Raw genomic sequence first — 20,369 nt, 5'->3', positions numbered from 1 at the left:
TTACCGTCTCTGAGGTCTGGCTGGCTGAGGTGCAGGTCCTGGCAGGTGCGGGCGGGGCTGTCCTGGGTGCCCAGAGGGAAACGCATGGTCTCGATCTCCTGGCGAAGTGAGTTGAGCGAGCCGAAGATCTCCTCCATGCCTTCACTGCCCATCAGGAACTCAGTGCCCGCGGCGTCAGAGGCAGGCATGTCGGGGTCGAACTCGGGCAGCAGCTGGCTGGCGTCGATGGAGCGCTTGGACTTGGGACTCCTCTGGATGGGCAGCGGCTGAATGACCTCGCCTGGTGGGCCCTGGCAAGCGAGTTCACAATGAAATCATCAATGAGTTGTAAGAGTGAGCGTAGAGGAATTCATAGATCATGACATTTCACAAAGTATCACTCACAGGAGATCCAGGAGGTCCCTGTACACCCTTTTCTCCCTTTGGACCAGCTCCTCCCTGGAAGAAAACCATTGTAGCATTAAATCAAAGTCAATGAATTATTCATGAACAATGTCAATCACATTGTGGCTTTTAAAATATACTCACAGAAGAACCCTTAGCTCCCTTGATACCTTGAGGACCCTGGAAAAGATACAAGGCTTTAGTTGTATTTCAATGGTGATCATCCTCCATTGTTTTACCATTTTAAATATTTAGTATAAAGCTGAAAAGCATGATGGGATCCAGAGGAAGAGGGAAGTGGGGCAGTGTATGGAGGTGCACTCACAGGCAGACCAGGAGGACCAGCAGGGCCGAGGGGTCCGGAGCCGCCGGCCATTCCCTAGAACAACATATGAGACATGACATGAAGATACACAGGAATCTCTACATGAATGTGACTGACAGCTGACGAGTCTGACATGTGACACAGGTCGCAGGACTCACAGTCTCTCCTTTGGTTCCGGTGGATCCCTGAGGCCCGGAATGACCTCGGTCTCCCTTCTCTCCCTGCTCGCCTGGGGGTCCGATGAGGCCGATGAGACCTGGGTGTCCCTTCTCTCCCTTTCCACCGGGCTCTCCACGCAGACCCGGCAAACCAGGAGGTCCCTGCAGGAGGAGGATGAGAAGAGAAGAGAGAGAGGAAGAAGATGTGAACATGTGGAGAGAGATGGTGGAGGACAGGTGGATAAGGGAGCAGGAGGAATAAGCTGCTGAGTAAAAGAATAAATGAAAACTAAAAGGTGATGTTATCTCACCAGGGGTCCAGATGGACCTTTCTGTCCAGCGAGTCCTGGAGATCCTTGTTCTCCCTGAAACACAGATTCATCAATGACACCATCAAACACAACTCGAACACACAAGATGAATATTACATTATTTATCTGCTGCATTTGATGCGGTTGATGTTATAATTATGTCTATAACGGCACCATGAAATGAAATGTATCATTATTTTACCACTGATCCTGGGAGTCCTCGGAGACCTTCTGTTCCTGGTTTTCCTGCCGGCCCCTGGGGGCCAACGGGGCCGGTTTTCCCTGGTGGACCAACAGCACCTGAGTCTCCCTGTGAAGGACGAGGAGGAGAAACAGGATTCAAATGATTGTGAAGATTTATGTTACGTGACAGAGATAAATATCACAGTCCTAAAGTTCCTTTCACTTCCTCATGAATAGAACATGACCATAATCTCTCAGATTACAGAGACAGTATCAAAGTGCTTCAACAGACAAGCCGAGTGCTTCTGGACGACCAGTAAACAGTTGCATGTTGTTCTTGTTTGTATTTTTATTACTGCATATTAATGTCTGTAGCATTGAGAAAGAACTACAACACATTACAATCCGCCACAATAGCGTTAAATGAATGTTGAGACCAACCTTAATGTGTTCAAGACCTATAATTTGACATATTCAGGACTTTTCAAGGCCTAAAATTCAGATTATTAAATGTTTAGACTCCTTAAGACCCCACATAAATCATGAAGTATTGGTTGAACTGTCTGCTTTGAGTTTAGAACCACAGGGAGCTTAAAAACCTCACCTTGGTTCCCTTCTCTCCCTGACGTCCCTCTGGTCCTCTCGTTCCAGCAGGACCCTGTGGAGTGAAGTGAGAAGGATCACCACAAGGTCAGAGCATTATGTCGGCACAACAAATATCCAAAGCGGGGAATCCGAACTTAAAACAACGTCACTGGCTGCACTTCTGATTAACTACCTCCTGAATAACTGCTGCACTGATGATAAAAAACGATTCTTTGTCAAATAAAACATTTCCTCTCATTTCACCCGCCAGAGTAAAAACAGAACAGGTTTTACTTTGCAACATTCAGATGATTTGATCTACTACACTGCAGAGAAGAAGCTAAATCGGAGGATGCATTCAGACGGCCGATGTGACGTATATGTGGAAGTAGTGCCAGATGAGGACGGTGACCTTACCCTCTTTCCTAGAGGGCCGGTAGATCCGTTCTCACCAGGAGGTCCAGGGGAGCCCTGCAGTAAGAGGCAGAGAGAATGAATCAAGTTGTTTTTAATACTTCATTCACATATCTGCATCACTGCGTCTTTGACTCACAGATTCTCCAGCTTCACCATCTTCTCCTCTCTCTCCCTTGGCGCCATCTTGACCCTGAAGTAAAGAGTTAAGGTTTTAGAGATGACATGTGCAGCCACAGAAAACATGACTTAAATATTATGAAAAAAACAATACTCACTCTGGGTCCCAGCTCACCAGGTGGTCCGGGATCTCCAGGGAAACCAACAGGCCCCTGAGGTTTAAGAGAAAGAGATCATTCAAAGAGGAATTCACATGTTGGTTCTGCAGAGAAGTCATCGATCTGTGAACCGATGTCTCTGTGTGTGTGTGTGTTTGTTGGTGCTCGTCTCTCTGTGGGTGTCTTACCGGGTTGCCCTTGGGTCCGTCGTCTCCAGGTCGTCCTCGTCCTCCAGCAGGTCCAGCAGTTCCAGATTGTCCAGCCTCTCCCTTCTCTCCGCGCTCTCCACGAGGACCCTGCGGCAGGAGGACGTGTTATCAACAGATGCTCCTGAAGGTCAGTGAAGGTTCAGACTCCTGATCTAAAGACACACACTCACCTTCTTTCCAGGTTCTCCGCCAATTCCAGGTGGTCCAGACTCACCAGACTCTCCCTGCAAGACAACCAGAGCTTCTATTAGTTCACGAGACAAGTTGATTGAATTCAGTTCTTTTATTTCCATGATGAAATATCACTTAAATGTCCGAACCTTCTCTCCAATGGCTCCAGGGTTACCCAAACCACCCGGTGGACCTTGAGGACCCTGAAAAACACAAAGACATTTCAAACACAAACACTTTGGTCATTTCTGTCAAAACGGTTGTTATCACCCAAAAAAGAACTATTTTACTTTTTGACTTATCTACAAGTCTGTCTGCATAAATTTTACTTGATTCAATCTCAAAAAGAAACCACAGCGATGTTGTGGGATTTTGAGTTTCCTCCTTCTAGTCTCATTTAAAACGTTACCACTCACAGTCGATGCTGCATCAGTGCACTAACAGTTCTACAGAAACACTCACATCAGCACCGCTGGGTCCAGCAGGGCCGCGGGGTCCTGGAGGGCCTGGAGGACCCTGGAAAAACAAACAGGTTTGTCATTTATCATCATTTATGAATTTTACCAGTGTAAAAAGGAATCAATGAACTGGGCATCATGGTAACAATGTATTTCTGAAACTCACCAGAGGTCCAACGTCTCCCGTCTCTCCCTTCTCACCCGATGGTCCCGGCAATCCCTGCAGTTACAAAAAGAACCAGTTTGATTTAGCAACTTAGCACAGGAGCTCAAAAAAGTCATTTAAATATTCAGTTATAATAATGATAAGAAGAAACGTTACTTTTATGGCACACGTCATTCAGAAGTGTTTCAGATAAAAGCAGCATTAAATGAAAAGGAAATATAAACAGCAGGTAAAGAAAATATTAGAAATCTGTACGTTGATTAAACAGAATCAAGAAGCAAAACAACCATGAGGTCAAAACACGTCAGAAGAAGGCCGTTGGTAAGAAAAACGAAATGTGTAATAATTTAATAAAGATATTTTTACCTGCAGTCCGATGGGTCCTGGGGCTCCTGGGAATCCTCTGGATCCTTCGTCACCTTTGGCTCCAAAAGGCCCCTGCTGGCCCCTGGGTCCCAGCTCTCCATCAGCTCCCTGCAGCACAGAGACACAAACACAAAGAAAGACGTGGTGATGTTAGGTTTGTTGAAGTATGTTTATGAGAACATTTCCCTATTTACTAAAGTCTTTATCAGGTTTTTAGTGCCCGTACACAACCAGTAACAAACAACTGGGTCTGTCAGAGAGTTGAACTTACAGCAGGACCAGGCTGACCGACCGGACCCATCGGCCCAGGGGGACCAGGAGGACCCTGCCAAAAGAAAGAAAACTGTGAGCAAACCAGCAACTTCGATCACAAATTTAAATCTTATTATCTCCACTGGAAATACGTCCGACAGTTTGATTATCGTTACTCACGTGTTCTCCCTTTCCTCCCTTGGCGCCCTTCTGACCATGCTCTCCAACCTCACCCTGAAACGACAAGGAAACAGACAGGTCACTGCAGAGTTTGAAACAAAGCGCTGATACTGACAGGGTGAGCCCCACCGGACTTATGAAAAGAACGATTTGAAAGGGATTGCTGCTTCTTCGAGTTACTGACCTTGTCTCCGTCCTCTCCGGGTACTCCAGGTGTTCCGGCGGGGCCAGGCAGACCCACGGGCCCCTGCACTCCGTCACGACCTGCCGATCCAATAGGTCCTTTCTCGCCCTTAACAGGAGAAAGAGCAGAATTAAGAGTCGATGTTACCTTTTCTTAAGCTGGATGGAGAAAGTGAAAAATCTCCAGAGTACTCACAGGAACTCCCTTCTCTCCGGAGGGTCCAGGTGGCCCCTGAGGGCCTGGTCTGCCAGGAGGTCCTACAGGTCCAGCAGTACCAGCTTGTCCCCTCTCACCAGGAGACCCCTGCACAGGTACAGCATCATAGAGACAGATGTTATTAATGGTTCTTATTACAGAAGTACAGAGTCAAACTGTTACTGTGAAATGATTCGATCATGAAATATTCAAACATTTGAACAAAATTAAGATAGAAACAAACACAAATGTTGATGCTGATCCAAGTCGGATCTTACTACTTGTGTGTCTGTGTCTTGAGGTTTTTATGTTTTCACCCCAGTGTGTTTGTTACGATTACACAAAAACTACTGAACAGATTTCCACGAAACGAGGATGTGACATGGGCCAAGAAAGAGCTATGTAAAAACAGGCAGATCTGGGAATAACGTAACAACTCTACTGAGTGATGTTCTATTTTGAGAATGAATCATTCATTGGGTTCGAGACGTACAGCAGGTCCAGGAGGTCCGGCAGGTCCTTCACTTCCCTTCAGTCCTCCACCTCCCTGCAAAAAAAGACCAAAATGTTTCAGACAAAAGTCGAATTATTGATCTTATCATAAGTATCAGCCTGATAATTTATACCGGTTTATGTTTGTTTAGGTCATACTCACAGGGGTTCCAGGAAGTCCTCTCTCACCGGGGAAGCCTCTCAGGCCTGAGGGCCCATCTTTTCCGGGGCCTCCTGGGGGTCCAGAGTCTCCCTTGGTACCCTCCTTTCCTGAGGGACCAGAAAGTCCTTGCTCTCCAGGTGGACCTGAGGGTCCGGGATGGCCGCGCTCGCCCATGGGGCCGGTCTCTCCTGATGGACCCTGGGAGGACGGAGAAACAGATAGAGATGGAGATGGAGAGAAGGAGAAAGAGAGGAGACGAGGATGTTGGCAGAGGAAAGAGGAAACAAACGGAATTGATGTGTAGAGAAAAAGAAAAAACAAAAAGAGCAACAGGTTGCGGTGTTGTGTTGAAAATCAGCTGATTTGTCGAATTACAAACTTGTGAACTGGGTTCATGAAACTCACCTGAGGTCCAACTACTCCAGGAGGCCCAGGTGGACCCATCTTCCCTTGGAAACCCTGCAGGAGATAAACTCAGTTAACTGATAATCGATCCGACTCACAAGATAAAGAGAAAGAAATGTGAATAACGTGTGTTGTTGCTGACTCATATTTCCTCATCACATGATCACAAACGTTTTTTGAAATTACGGTGACCTGGAAGTCATTGCTTGGATTAGATATAAGGAAAGTGTGTCAGGTGCATATTTATTTCCCCCTGATTTCTGTTAAAACCAACCGGCCTCATTTTCTTATCGAAATGTCTGAAAATGGAAGTAAAAAGTAAATAACATGGATGAAAATGATCAGGTTACAGGTAGAGGAGCATAAAAATACATATATTTTTGTGTGTTAAGAAATTGTAGAAGGAATACATGATGTCAACATTGGAAAGATACAAAAAATCTGTATTATGGATTAATTGTATATAGACATATCCTTCTGCCTTGCCAATTATTTTTGAATCTGTTTAAAAGAGAAAATAAATTCTTTAAATTGTTTGAACATGTGAATAATTGATCAATAAAAAACAATAAACCATAAATATTAAAAATAAACATATTAAACGTACAACTTCTCCTCTCTGGCCAGGGTGTCCAGGCAGCCCATCCTTTCCTGGTGGTCCCTGTGAGGAAACATCAAATATCAATGATGATTTTCTCTACTCTAAGACAGTTTCCCTATAAACACGAATGATTAACAGCCCAGTGATTCTACGTCAAACGGATGCATTCAATTAAATATAACTGGAATTAGAGGCTCTTCTTACGGGAGGTCCCTTTGGTCCGGGGAAACCGTTGGCTCCCTGGGGCCCGGGCAATCCCTGGTGAGACAACAACGCACGATATAATCACAACATGTAATGTCATCAAAAGTCTTATGAACATGTTATATATGATTACCACAACCCAAAACAGGAAATTATCTCAGGGAGTGAAAATGAAGAGCTTACCCTCTCTCCGAGAGGACCTGATGGGCCATCGCTTCCTGAGGTTCCCTAGCAAATAAAAAATGAACATGACATTTAATTAACAGAATGTGTAAATACTCAGTTCTACTGATCAATATATAAAGAATAATTTTCTAAAGATAACACTATTCTGTGAAATTATTAGATTGTTTGAGCTAAATTTAAAAATGAAAAGTGTGGACAAACCTTGGCTCCTGATTTCCCGGTGGAGCCCCTCGGCCCTCGCTGCCCTCTGGGGCCCTGATGGTCACAAGCAGAGAAAAGCCTTCGTCAGTCAGGATCAATTAAATGTGAAGCTCTCTGTCACTGCAGTTTATTAGCTCATCATGGATGACACATCTCCATTTCCTCCTACTATCCAGCAATTAAGCCAAAATATCCAAGATAAGAACACTGATGAGATCATTTGGAGCCTGTGCAGTAGAGATCAGTGTCTTCACCCGTTTCTGTTAAATAACTAATTATTAACACAAACACTTGAAGCTACATCAGTGTGATAAGAACAACCTAAAATAAAAGAAACCATCGAGGGGGAAATATATTTTTGTTCAGTCCATGTCCCAGATGCTAACATGGAGGAGGCAGGGTTAATGACCACCAGGGGGCGATTAAAGCACTTTGCTTTTTCATACATGTTTTCTACAGACTTTGAGTCACATCAAATCAGAGCAGAAACAAAACGTTCAAAGAGTGAAATTTACCGTTGGTCCTCTTTGTCCTCTTGGTCCTGCTTTGCCAGAAAGACCCTGAAAAATACAAATAAATTAATAACAGGCTCAAGACTTAAGTCCAGAGAAAGAGTCTGTATCACTGTGAGAACTTTCATAGCTTTAATAAAAAACTGCCGACTCACCCTTGTTCCCTTCTCGCCGTTTGAACCAGGGAAACCTGGGAATCCGAGGGATCCCTAAACAAACCAAATCAACATCAGCACAGTTTTACACCACGACGAGGACGGAGAGGCAGTCAGTGAATAAACAAGACAGGGGGGGGTCTCTCTCACCTTAGGTCCTTGTCTTCCAGGATATCCAGGGAGTCCAGGTACACCAAGTTTACCCTGGAGTCACATGATCACATCATTAATAACCTGAATCACACAGCTGCCATTTTGTGTAAAGATACTGATTCTGTTTCCACAGAATTTTGTATTAAGAACTGCAAATATTGATGATTACAATCTGTAATACGAGATGATATTTTATCACAATCACATTCAAATGCAATGAACCGAGTGTAAGTCAGCCATGGACATTCTTCAGTCAATCTTAAAATCTGTTTCATCAAATGTACAAACAACCACAAGAGGGCAGCACGATGACATTTCATTGCCAAACGTATTATAAAAAGAGGCCTTCCCTTTATTTAAAGGAAATGAAAAAAATTTAAGAAATTAGTGGATATCATCTTAATTTGCAGTTTAAACAGCAAACGACGCTGCTCAGAACATCGGGATCTGATCTCATGTTGCAAAGAGCCGTTCATGTTATCTCGTCCGTGCTCAACGTGTCGTACCTTCTCTCCAACAAGTCCGAGTGGTCCGAGCTCACCAGGGGGTCCGACGCGACCCTTCGGCCCCTCTGGACCGTCCTCTCCTCTGGGTCCTGGTACTCCGAGCTCTCCCTGTCAGCGGCACACAGAACAAAAGCTCAGCCGTCAGAAACAATCAGCACAAGATAGCAAGAGTAATATGTAAAGATCAATTCATCGTTTCATGAACGAACCAATCAACCAATCGTCTACTCCATCTTACCCTCTCGCCCTTTGCGCCGAAATCTCCTTTAACTCCAGGGAAACCATCTTCTCCCTAGAAACACAAATAACCATAACAAAAAAATATTTAAACATGCAGCAAAAGAAAATATGAACCTTGTTATTGAAAGGAACATTTGTCTGCTGTGCATCAATCGTCATTGAAGGGACTTTATTTCTAAAGTGTGTTTTTTTGTTAATTCATATTTTTCATTTTTGAAATGCATCACTTACCTTCTCTCCCTTGTGTCCCTTCAGGCCACGGATTCCCTGTCCTCCCTGCAATCAAAGGATTAAATAATCAGGACAATGGTTCTCCAAAGAATTCCTAGGTCTTGTGTTAGCGAGGTCATTTTGTATTCGCTCTCTGTAAAGATGAACTGCACCAACCTTCACGCCTCGAGGGCCAGGATATCCGATACCACCCTGAGGACCGTTGGGACCCTGGAGAAGGTCAAAAGAAGACGGACAACTTAACAACACAATAAATATTTTGCAAAATAGACACAACCCGATTAAAATAAAGTATGGATATTCATTTTAATCTGTTTATTTCGGTTTTAGTATATTTTTTCCTGCTTAGAGTCAAATGTAATTGTTGAGTTGTGTTTATCAGATGGAGGCGACGTGCTGTGATGGTGTTATGATTGACACCCACATGATTTCCTTTGGTGCCAGGAGGCCCCTCCTTCCCTGGGTGACCCTGAGAAGAGAGGACAGAAAGCTCAAGCTTCATAAAGACGTCCTGCGCTGGTGGATTCAACTTAATTCATAGATTTATATATATATATAAAAGGTAAAGGGAGAGACAAACGTACAGGAGGTCCGTCAGCGCCGGGCATTCCTGGCAGACCTGGTTTTCCTGTGGGACCCTGATAGACAGGAAGACAAGGTGAGTGACATCATTCAGTGGCAAGAAAAAGCCAAATGCAAATGGATCTCAGAAAGCTCTACTACACATCCAGACATTGGCTTTGACCAGCACCAACAACACATGGACGGTACTATCCCTCATCCACGGAGCATGTTCACATTAACTTCCTGTATCTTTTTAGGACAGAACAAGTTTCTTACTTTCTCTCCTGGAGGTCCGAGGGCTCCCTGAGGTCCTGCCATTCCCTGCAAAAGAAAAAATGATTAATTAAACATCAAAATCCACATGTTTAATATGACAGTTTCCTTTGTGTAAGCACGTCTTGGCTCTTTGTCACACAGCTTAGTGGTGAACGAGTCACATGTATTCGATAATGACGACCATTCCTCTGTCTCACCTGAGTTCCTGAGGTTCCCTGCTGACCTGGAGGTCCTGGTTCTCCTTGGGGACCCTGAAGATCATAGAGAAGGAGACATGAGGAAGAGAGAATCACAGATTTGGTGTCATCACAGCAAGTTATGCTACAAATTATTTTCTGATTCAAAAGCTTAATCTTAAGGTTGAGAGTGTAACTAGAAGGGACACTGACCAAGTTTCCTTTGGGACCATAGGGCCCGTCGTTTCCACGCACACCCTGAGAGGAAGAGAGGACGAATTAAGACAACGTCAACAATGAGAAAACTAAAATACAAGGTTGAAAACCCTGATATCTAAATATATGTCTTTAATTCTGCTCAAAGAGGAAGCCTATTTATACAGATTCATGTCTGTGATGCATGTCCAATATTTCATATATTCATTAATACATTGTACATTCATTTTTATACATTTTATTAATTTTATAGTTTTTTTCCCACTTTTTTCTCTTGTACTTTATTTTCTGCCTGTATTTTTCTACTTACTATCTTGTAATGCACCAAACACCAGAGCAAATTCCTTATAGGGTGAAAATCTACTTAGGACTCAATTTGATCAGATTTTGAAGGTTTCCAAGTTTTGTGAAAGACAATCATTGAGAGACAAACAAGCTCTACCACTCTACATGTAAATATATGTGTGGATGTCAAATGGATCCTGTGGACTTGGCTGCCTCAGTCCTGGGTGATTCTTGGTGTTTTGAGGCGACTGTTGGAACGTTACATGATCATTTTTACATTTCTGGACATCCCCGTCTTTCAGTGTTGTTTCGGGAGATGCTGTGGGTGATCAGCGGTTAAACAGCGCTGCCAAAACAACAGTGTAACAATGGAGTTTGAAAATGTGTGCACTCACAGGAGGTCCAGAGATTCCAGGAGGACCCTTGGGTCCGAGCAAACCACGAGGTCCCTACACACACACACACACAAGGATAAGTTAGTGAAGAAACACACATATTTTCCCAGAAGTCGAGATATGTCGCTTGGGAAAATAGACAATAAGGAGAAATTTAAAATCAGCTGTGGAAATACTCACTGGTTCACCTGGGAGACCACTGGGTCCGACTTCTCCGTCATCTCCCTTGAAACAACACAAATACACAACAGGTCAATGGCAGAAGGATGCTGATCATAAAGAGATACCGAGTGACACACGGTGTCGCTGGAGTCAAGTCAGTCAACACATCATACCCTCTCTCCGTCCTCTCCTTGAGCTCCTGCGGGTCCCAGGGATCCGGTGTCACCCTGCGGAGATGAACGATTTGAGGAGTGAGGGATCAGAAAACTCTTCACCGCAGCTAACCAACAGGTTATTCAAGTATTCACGTTCTTATACATGTTCAAAGACAAGGTCGTTGACATGTTCTGAGTGGTCACACTGTCGTCTGAGTCTGTGGATGTGGCGTTGTGATGCTCACCCTGTGTCCTTTGTCACCGGGCAAACCAGGAAGACCATCGAAGCCACGGTCACCCTGAGAGAGACACACACACATGAGGAGTTATCACTGTAACGCAGGAGCTAGAAATACAGCTGATAGACAGTTGAAGCTGTGACTCTCAGTCAGTTCTTCTCTCAGGAGATGGAACCCACTCACCAGAGTCACAGAGAACAGACGTTCAGGGAGTGAAGGAGGAAACTTTCTCCTTGTTCACACACTGAAACATCAGACTCTAATCAAGCAGCTTTAACATAAAAAGTATTTTAATCTGGTGACGTTCGTTAGTGAAAGACACCAGAGACGTTACCTTAGAACCAGACTCTCCGGGCATTCCTCTGGCACCATCGGCTCCAGCCCGGCCCTGTCAGGACACGAGCAGAGGAACGATAAGATCACATGTTAAGTGTTTGCTCCTGAGTTAATGACTTCGAATTTATAATCTTTACATTGAAAAAAAGACATAAAGAGACATGACTGTTTTTTTTATACTCACTCTTCTTCCTGATTTGCCTTGAGGACCCATCAAACCATTGGGTCCCCTGGGGCCCTGACAAATGAATCAGATAACTGTGATGAATGTCTTTCATATGGTAATACTTAATATATATATATATATATGTATATATAAGTTTAATAATAATATACACAATAGTGACATTTGAAAGAGAGGGTTAATAACACATGATTTGGTATATAATAAACCTATTTGAATGATTTGATGTGAGGTGACAGTTCAGGTTGCGTTTTTACCTGAGGACCAGGGTCCCCACCCTCTCCCTTCAGGCCAGGACTTCCAGGGTTCCCCTGAAACAGAAACCATCATCATCATCATCATCATCATTATCATCATCAAAACTCTTCATCCTTGGAAGGTGTATTCAAGAAAAAAACTTGAATAAGAAATTATGTACATGATTAAAATCCAAAAGCATATGTCCAAGTGATATGTCATATGTGACTGGTAACATACCAGGGGTCCGGAGCGTCCGGTGAATCCCATTGGTCCAGATGGTCCTTTCAGAGCCATCTGCAGAGAACAACACGTCACAATCAATGATCATAGAGGCTCATGGCTGCTCGAGGAAAATCTCCTTTCACACACGAGTTAAATAAAAAAAGAGAACTTCAGCTAAAATTTTGGAAAATTCGCAAGAACAACAATTCAAGTCGGAACAACAACTCAGAACTTATTAACCAATTAACATAATTTTAAAATCAGCCTTGAATAGTAGCTTTTAATGTGAAGACAAACATTTAAACATGCACTTTTTAGAACATGTATCTGTCTGTTACACCTGATATCCATAGTGGAAATGTAAAAGGGACGACTGACCCTGGCCTGAGACAAGATGGCCGCTGCCTGAGCCTCCTGGGCGGAAACAGCAGGACCCTTATCTCCTCCACTCTGACCAAAACGGAACTGCACAGAGAAAAGGGATAAAGTTAAAGGAACGTTTGAATTTAATGTATTAACAATAAAATCATCTAATGAACAATGAACTCAACAAAAAGAATAGACACATTTGAAAATGCGGCAGCAGGTGGAGCTGTGGTCGGCACCAGTGTGGCCAGTTTCCATGATTTAATAAAAACAGCAAATCATCATAATCTGAATTTCAAGGTGACTCACAGGCAACATGACAGATGTTCCAGGAGGTCCAGGGACTCCATCAGCTCCAGGCAGACCAGCTCTACCAGGAAGACCCTGAGGAGTGGAGAGAAGGGGCAGCGAACTTGACGGGTGGTGGTGATGGGATGCAGCTCATTTTATTTTTTCAAAGTTCAATGACCAATAATGTCTCGGATTTGTCTGTGCACTGAATGTTCAGATAAAGAAACACTCACCCTCTCGCCAGGGTCTCCAAGAGAACCGGGAGGTCCAGAGGAGCCGGGGGGGCCGGTCGGACCCTGAAAGAGGAGGTGTTCAGATTTTCAACTCAGTGTCAGCGTGAATGTGGTTTCACAATATCTCCTAAAATATATGTCCAAAAATCACACTCCAGAAATAATGTCAATCTTATGTTAAACTGTCAAAAGGCAAATTACTCTAATTCTGTAAATAAGAACGAAGGCACTGACCTAGAAGAGAAAGTATCTAACATAAAGGTATAAGTAAAAAAACAAGGGAACAACTTACAGCAGGTCCCTCAGGTCCTGGAGGTCCTTCAATCAACATGCCCTGCAAAAAACAAAAAGTTACACATAAAATGTAGGATCAACATGTACAAACAAGTACACACACTGCAGTAAACATCCTTATGGAGACACCTGCAGCTGACAAATGATGGGGGGGGAAGGGGGGTACACTCTGGACAGGTCGCCAGCATATCACAGAGTTTACCTAAACTTTTAATGAACGTTTTTATTATTGTAACTTACAGGCTCCAAGACAGCGGGTTCTCCTTTCTCTCCTTTATAGCCTCTGACAGCAGCCTGAGGAAAACACACATGTAGCCAACAACACGGCACAGTCAGTACAGATGGTCACGCACATTGTAAAACTCAAACCACAAATACATTACACTCTATTACACCAGTGTAGAAAACAGAATGATAACCTGCTTCGTCCAAAAACCGATGCTTTAATGGTTCTCACTACTTGCAGAACATTGTCTGCGTGGATACAGAGAATCGTCCGGGCTTAGCTGCTCTGCATGAAGCTATACACTGACATAAGTGGCATTCAGAACTAAAGATGCAACAATCAGAGTGTTGCTGCACTTCATAATGCCTCTTTATGCAGTGTACATAACATTCAAGTTATCCTTTATGTTCATTAGGATCCCAAATAGCTGATACCGTAGTAAAAGCTATTCTTCCTTGGGTCCTGTAATAAAACCCTTTTCAACCAACATGTGAGGACTCGTTTGGGTCCTTAAAGTATTTATAATTAAATGTATTCAAATTCAAGATTCTCTGTGATTGGTTGAGTTTGCCAAGTATGAAATGGAATCGGTAAATAGACTTTACATTGTGACCATATTAAATCTAATAGCGTCACTTTGGGAGGAACAAGAAGTTGTTCACAGCCGATCATAGATTGTCAATCAAAATGGACCTAGACTCTAAGTGAAGCCAGTGCAGAAGTGCCTGAAAGCTGAGTTCTCTGGAATGACCAGCAGAGGGCGACTCCACTGGTAGTTTCTATAGAAGTCTATGAGAAAATGAGTCTAATTGTCAGTTGCTTTATAACGTCAGTAAACATTTTCCTCTGGAGTTTATGTCTCAATCTCTAGTTTAAGTGGTAATTACGGTTATATTCTCCCTTCAGGTAGTCACCATGAATAAGAGGGTCAATAGGTCTCAGCGATAAATAAATAACATATGGCTCCATAATGGCTTTTGAATGACGGCAAACTCAAACAAGCTATTTGACATTTTGGCAAAGATTGGGATTCAGAGTTGGTTGAAATGGATTATTTTTTTTGCCTCTGAAGCAAAACTACTTACGCCTCCCTCGTCTGTCACAGCGGACAGGGCGGGGCCCATGTTGGCATCGGCCTCTCCAGTCTCCACTAACGGCTCATTGTAGTCCCTGTAGGAATAGTCGTATTCCTTAAGGCCCACGTCCCCAGTCACATACTCCTCAGTGAAGACGTCTTCGCCCACACCGCCTGCCTTGGTGGCATCCACCTCCTCTCCCACCAACGTCGACTCCACCTGGGGCTGGTTTGAGGTTTATGGAAAGCCGCGATGGGATAGGTGGAGGGGTTCAGGGAGGATGAATCAAGAAGAAGAGGAATGGACAGTGGATGGAGGAGGGGGAGTTAAGAAATGATGGGAAATGGTTAGTGCAGGGAAGAGAAATACAGGATCAGAGTGGAAGAGAGGGGCATATATAGAAAAACGTGAGTCTTACCTTCTGTAAAATGAACAGTGACATAGGGACATTAAACAAAAAGACATCGGACAGACTCTATCAGTCCGTCTCGCCATAACTGCCATTTTCTCATCTGAATCCCAGATTAGCGTCTTCATCCTGCGATCTTACATATTCTATTAAACGTCTTCTGAAGAGCTTATAATAGTTTGTGTTTCCATCAAAGTATATCATCATCAGTGTGTGTGTGATCACCTGTCGCCCAATGATTTCTCTGATATTATAAAGGTTTGACTTAACGTTGTGCTTGTACGACACAGATCTGATGTGAAACACTTTGTGAAAACAAGCTGCTGCTACGAGCTAAGCTATGCAAAGCAAAACACTACGTTACACACTATTTTACTTACCACTGCAAAATATACAAAAATGAATCCAGTGGAATTAAGCTGTGCAGTTATCTCAAGTGAGATATGAATACAAAATATGAAAACTTGCCACACCTAATCGTGAATGATGAGTGTAGTTGTTACTAAGATATACCGATAACACATCTCTAAACACAACAGCAGCAAAAACATTCTTGGAAACTAAATCAGAGTCATCAAAGTCAGATGATATTGATAAAATGATAATAATGATAAAGACAATATTGGTTATTGTCAAAATTAGCAAACTGCTAGAAACAAATCAGAAACTTGTTCTGAGTTTCTCGTGGGTTAGGTTTCAAACGAGAATGCATTATATTCATCTGCCGTTGTTGCTTTGCTTATCAAACATTCCCACGTGAATCCCCTTTTCACAAGACCTTTGTTCTTACGACAAGATCTCACACGGATCCACCAGGAGTCTCGAGATGAGAACAAAACAGGCGTCTTGTTGTTAGACAAAAGGGGCGTCACATAACAATGTTTGATGACGTGTTCAGATGAATGTGGTGCATTGTCCTTTGAGAGATGTTTTCTCTTGTGTCTTGTCACGTGGCGTCGGTGCCAACAAAACAGCGACGTGTGGTTAGAAGAGACGCGGGACTATGGTTAAACTACAAGGACTGGGCTCACCACCACACATGTGTCACACCGTTGACTCCTTTAGGCGATGGAGCTCTCTTGCGTTGAGGTGATGGTTTAATTGTGATTTTAACACCGGCTGCAAAATGTAAACTTCTGATATTTGATGTGCAAATCAAGAAAGATGTGGTGTTTAAGCTACTTGTGTGTTCTGTATTTGGTTTATGTTCTCTAGTCGCTCTTCTTTGACTATTTCATGCCGTGTGTACTTTTCTTTTTACCTGCACAGGGGTCTCTTCATGTCCAGTCACCTCACCCTCTGGCTGTGGGACCATCTCCTCATAGTAATAATCAGTCTCTGTAGCGGTGTGGCCAGCCTCAGTATATTCAGTGTCTACATCCTGATTGGTCAAGGTGACAGGAAGTCGGGAGCAGGGAGGAAGTAAGCAGATTTGATTGGAAGAGCTTGGTTAGTTCAAAGTCTGCTTATTGGTAATGACGAGTTAAAAGATGAAAATGGAACACATCGTAAAATTGTGGTTCGCCAGACGCAAACAAATGTTCGCTGGCAACTCACATTTTCAAAGTTTTAAAGATCCATTTTTTAAAAAGAAGTTTCAGCATTTCAGTGACTATAAATTTTTGCCATATGCAAGATTTAGGGAGTCGCTGAGATTGTGTTGCTGAGATTTCTTTTCATTGCATTGTTGAACCGTTTTGGCTTTTTAGGTGAGATTCATGAGGGGGTGAAGTCAGCTCTTAGTGGAGGAAGGACTGAGAGCCTCTTTCCATCCCGTCAGGTGAAACCATCACAACGTGATGCTTTGGGATGTCTAGTTTCACCCAAGACCAGAAAACAGAGGAAACAACCCAAATCAGCAGCCTCACAAAACATGATTCTGTTAATTCAATAAAACGTGTGAGCGGAAAGCAGATGTAAAACCTGCTTTTGTAGTTTCTGTGAGGCTGATTTATTCATATTAAGAAAGAAATATGACCAGAGACAGGGAGACAGGTGTCAGAGAGGAAACAGGTAATTCAAACAAAAACAGAAACACAAAGTAAGAGAACGACAGGGTGACAGAGGAGAGTCGCTGTGTTGCATGTGTGTAGAATGTGACAGTATTTGTGTTTTTTCAGGTTTAGTGTCTGTGCCATTGCAATCCATGCTCATTCATTCGACTGGTTTTCCCCCGAAAAAGAAAGAGGGAGAGCGACGGAGTGTATTCAGGTTTCTGAGATCCAGCTTCAGCAGCTTGAAGGTGGGAGTATGAAGTGAAGTAAAGGACAGTCAAACTGTACAAGTAGCCATGCTTCATTGTGCACTGCTGTATGATATCATATGCAGCAGTCGGGCCGATCGTGAAGATCATATGATATATAAACAGAGGAGAAGTCGTCCAGCTCGGTATGAACCAGCTTCCACTCTGAAGACCAGATTGTCCACCATGAAGGATTCACAGCAAGATTCACATCATCATCCAACCACTGAGAGACCCTCACCCCTCACACGGGGAAAAAATCATACATGTGAATCTAGTTGCAGACCCTGGATGGTGGAAAGAGCTGGAAACCAGACGGGAGAGATGGGACATAACGGGTCTGGACAATCCGACCCAGTCTTGAGCCCTCCTGTTGTACCTGTTGATAACCGTTGGTATTTTTCTTCGCTTGGACGACGGTTCCACTCAGCTCGGGCTTGCCGAAGGGTGGGAAGGGTTTGTGCAGGGATTTGACATTGATGTCCAACACCATCTTGGATCTCGTGGGTCTGGGGGGAGTGGGCCGGACCGGGGCGGGTGTCGTGGCTGCCTTCTTTGGGATGAAAACCTTCTCGACCACATTCTTCACGACTTTGCTTGTGCTTGCGGTTGATTTGACCAGAGGGACCTTGGTGACCACAGTTTTAACTTTGGTGACCTCTTTGACCTCAGCCTTCACTTGGGTTTTGGCTGCCTGAGCCTTGGTCGCCACAGCCTTTGCCGCTTTTGTAGGTTCAGGTTTAGATGCCTTTGTGGGTTTAGGTGCTTTGGTGGCTTCGACTTTAGCAGCTGATTTAGTTGCAATGACCACAGTCTTCTCAATTTTTTCTACTTTAACAACTTTCTCAGTCTTTGCCTTTGTAGTGGTTTCAATTTTTGCCAGATTTGCAGCACCGTTACTCACGACCTTCTTTTCTACCACAGTGATAACTTTTCCGTTGGCCTTCGCCTCGCCGTTGACTTTGTTCTCAGCTTTGCTTTTAACTTGGACTTTAACCTCTTTAACTTCAATGGTGGTTTTGCCATTTCCATTGGCTTTTTTCTCTGCTGTGGCTTTGCCGTTGACCTTTGACACAACAGTAACTTTTCCATTTCCGTTGACTTTCTTTTCTGCAGATGTTTTTCCATTACCATTGACTTTCTTCTCTGTTACAACCTTGCCATTTCCGTTGCCGTTCACCTTGGCCTGAGCTGTAGGTTTAGCTTCGGCAGCTACAGCTTTGCCGTTGCCATTAGCCTTTGCTACAGCTGGTTTTCCATTGCCATTGGCTTTGGCTGCACCATTGGCTTTCTTCTCAGCAGCTGCTTTACCGTTGCCATTCTTAGCCGGAGCAGCCGTGGGCTTGGATTTAGCTGGTGCGGTTGGTTTAATCTTAGACAAGAGGATCTCTACTCCAGTGGGCTTTGCTTTGGTCGACTTGGCTGTGGCGGACTTGGAAGCTTTGGCGGGCATAGGTGGCTTAACCACGAGTTTGGATGATCCAGTCTTGACCGGCTTCGGGGAGGGTTTGGCTTTGACAGGGGTGGTTTTAGTGGGGGCTGCTTTTCCATTGGGCGCCTTCTTCTAATATCCGAGATTATTGTTTTGTTGACATGTTGTTTAGTATGTACAAGTGCATATTCACAAAGAGGTAGCGAGGGAGTGGAGGAGGACAGAGATACATGGAGGGGTTGGGAGGGGGATGAAAAGCACAAACAAGGGATGGACAGAAGGAGAGAGAAAGACAAGAGTGGATGTTTTGAGAAACAATGACATAGAGATGGCTAAGGCTTGGATGATTTACTGAGACTGTACAGGCATTACTGGATACAGCAGAGGACTATTACAAGTTTTAATAAATACAAATGTATAAGTACTAGTACAAGTAGAAATACAAATGAAATCTACACACATATATATCTAGCAAATATTTGACCGGAGTTATTTGAATGGCTGGATTGCCAAAGTGATTTTTTGCTGATCTCTCCAGTAATGCCATTCCCAATGTTAAACGACAAAGCAGCATCTTTGTGCTAATAAGAACTGAGCCTGTGGTTTGGCGGAGGCACTGAGGGTTTGACTGGTCAGGTGAAGCTGGTGCTGAACTCACACACACACACACACACACACACACACACACACACACACAAAACATGACCTGCTGTCCTCATACACACACGCACACACACACACAGTTTATAACGCACAGAGCATTTCAAATGCAAGACAGACGAGCTCGCTGCTGATTAGCCGTGCAAATGAGCAGAATAGAGTCCAGGTTTTCATGCAAGTATATGTTAGTCACATAAACCACAAAATGAAAATGACATGATTAATTATTACTTCTCGTGCTGCTACGATAAAAATACATGCAAAGTACCACTGTAAACAAATATAACCCATATAGTGTCAAGGGAAAACAGGGCATCACTGTGAATATGAACTCATCAAATATGCAATAAGAAAAAGAACAGACTGAGAGAAGACGGACATGTGGCATACGTGTGTGTCATGTATGATGTACAACCACAAACACATTTATCAACACATAAACATGTGCATTAATATTCCAGTGGGGAAACCGATGATGCAGACGTTCAGTAGGTGCATGCGGTGACTTCCTGTCATGCAACTAACAAGACAACACAGACACATGCCCTGCTCAGAGAGAATTGCGAATCCGTCTGTAGTTTTTTTGTCTGTGAAACCAATTGAGTGGAGTTTGTCAAAAACGACCACCATGCAATGAGTGCTAGAAAATTCAAACATTCCTATGAAATGTAAACATATAAATGAAAAGAAAATGTATGTGCAAAGACTATTAGACCAAGATGGCGTTAAGAAAAGGCTACTCTGCTTTTTTTATGTTTCTGATGCTCACTTGTATTTGCAAGAGATCAGTTAAGTGAGAGTCAATTCTAACTTTATGATTAT

General features: G+C 43.5%; 1 protein-coding gene across 1 annotated transcript in view; it reads right to left on the bottom strand.

Annotated features, from left to right (window-relative positions):
• The window catches only part of col11a2 (collagen, type XI, alpha 2), a 39,184-nt gene that overhangs the window by 2,004 nt on the left and 16,811 nt on the right, over positions 1-20,369 (bottom strand). The window contains exons 7-62 of the mRNA XM_062410245.1: positions 17,835-19,019; positions 16,475-16,594; positions 14,814-15,029; positions 13,743-13,796; positions 13,501-13,542; positions 13,209-13,271; positions 12,994-13,068; positions 12,697-12,783; positions 12,334-12,390; positions 12,114-12,167; positions 11,857-11,910; positions 11,671-11,724; positions 11,343-11,396; positions 11,116-11,169; positions 10,961-11,005; positions 10,781-10,834; positions 10,098-10,142; positions 9,906-9,959; positions 9,709-9,753; positions 9,453-9,506; positions 9,293-9,337; positions 9,025-9,078; positions 8,869-8,913; positions 8,636-8,689; positions 8,398-8,505; positions 7,889-7,942; positions 7,739-7,792; positions 7,587-7,631; positions 7,072-7,125; positions 6,868-6,912; positions 6,685-6,738; positions 6,487-6,540; positions 5,880-5,933; positions 5,475-5,672; positions 5,313-5,366; positions 4,820-4,927; positions 4,625-4,732; positions 4,441-4,494; positions 4,280-4,333; positions 4,009-4,116; positions 3,643-3,696; positions 3,481-3,534; positions 3,168-3,221; positions 3,018-3,071; positions 2,827-2,934; positions 2,639-2,692; positions 2,500-2,553; positions 2,364-2,417; positions 1,966-2,019; positions 1,381-1,488; positions 1,179-1,232; positions 868-1,029; positions 710-763; positions 529-564; positions 385-438; positions 5-290 (exon numbers count right to left, since the gene is read on the bottom strand). Of these exons, the coding sequence (XP_062266229.1) occupies positions 5-290; positions 385-438; positions 529-564; positions 710-763; positions 868-1,029; positions 1,179-1,232; positions 1,381-1,488; positions 1,966-2,019; positions 2,364-2,417; positions 2,500-2,553; positions 2,639-2,692; positions 2,827-2,934; positions 3,018-3,071; positions 3,168-3,221; positions 3,481-3,534; positions 3,643-3,696; positions 4,009-4,116; positions 4,280-4,333; positions 4,441-4,494; positions 4,625-4,732; positions 4,820-4,927; positions 5,313-5,366; positions 5,475-5,672; positions 5,880-5,933; positions 6,487-6,540; positions 6,685-6,738; positions 6,868-6,912; positions 7,072-7,125; positions 7,587-7,631; positions 7,739-7,792; positions 7,889-7,942; positions 8,398-8,505; positions 8,636-8,689; positions 8,869-8,913; positions 9,025-9,078; positions 9,293-9,337; positions 9,453-9,506; positions 9,709-9,753; positions 9,906-9,959; positions 10,098-10,142; positions 10,781-10,834; positions 10,961-11,005; positions 11,116-11,169; positions 11,343-11,396; positions 11,671-11,724; positions 11,857-11,910; positions 12,114-12,167; positions 12,334-12,390; positions 12,697-12,783; positions 12,994-13,068; positions 13,209-13,271; positions 13,501-13,542; positions 13,743-13,796; positions 14,814-15,029; positions 16,475-16,594; positions 17,835-19,019 (5,164 nt within the window). The remainder of the gene's footprint in view (positions 1-4; positions 291-384; positions 439-528; positions 565-709; positions 764-867; positions 1,030-1,178; positions 1,233-1,380; positions 1,489-1,965; positions 2,020-2,363; positions 2,418-2,499; positions 2,554-2,638; positions 2,693-2,826; positions 2,935-3,017; positions 3,072-3,167; positions 3,222-3,480; positions 3,535-3,642; positions 3,697-4,008; positions 4,117-4,279; positions 4,334-4,440; positions 4,495-4,624; positions 4,733-4,819; positions 4,928-5,312; positions 5,367-5,474; positions 5,673-5,879; positions 5,934-6,486; positions 6,541-6,684; positions 6,739-6,867; positions 6,913-7,071; positions 7,126-7,586; positions 7,632-7,738; positions 7,793-7,888; positions 7,943-8,397; positions 8,506-8,635; positions 8,690-8,868; positions 8,914-9,024; positions 9,079-9,292; positions 9,338-9,452; positions 9,507-9,708; positions 9,754-9,905; positions 9,960-10,097; positions 10,143-10,780; positions 10,835-10,960; positions 11,006-11,115; positions 11,170-11,342; positions 11,397-11,670; positions 11,725-11,856; positions 11,911-12,113; positions 12,168-12,333; positions 12,391-12,696; positions 12,784-12,993; positions 13,069-13,208; positions 13,272-13,500; positions 13,543-13,742; positions 13,797-14,813; positions 15,030-16,474; positions 16,595-17,834; positions 19,020-20,369) is intronic.

The sequence above is a fragment of the Platichthys flesus genome, chromosome 17, assembly GCF_949316205.1.
Source record: "Platichthys flesus chromosome 17, fPlaFle2.1, whole genome shotgun sequence".
In the NCBI taxonomy this organism is placed as follows: Eukaryota; Metazoa; Chordata; class Actinopteri; order Pleuronectiformes; family Pleuronectidae; genus Platichthys; species Platichthys flesus.
Note: the sequence above shows the minus strand (reverse complement) of the source record. Positions and strands in the feature narration are given on the sequence as shown.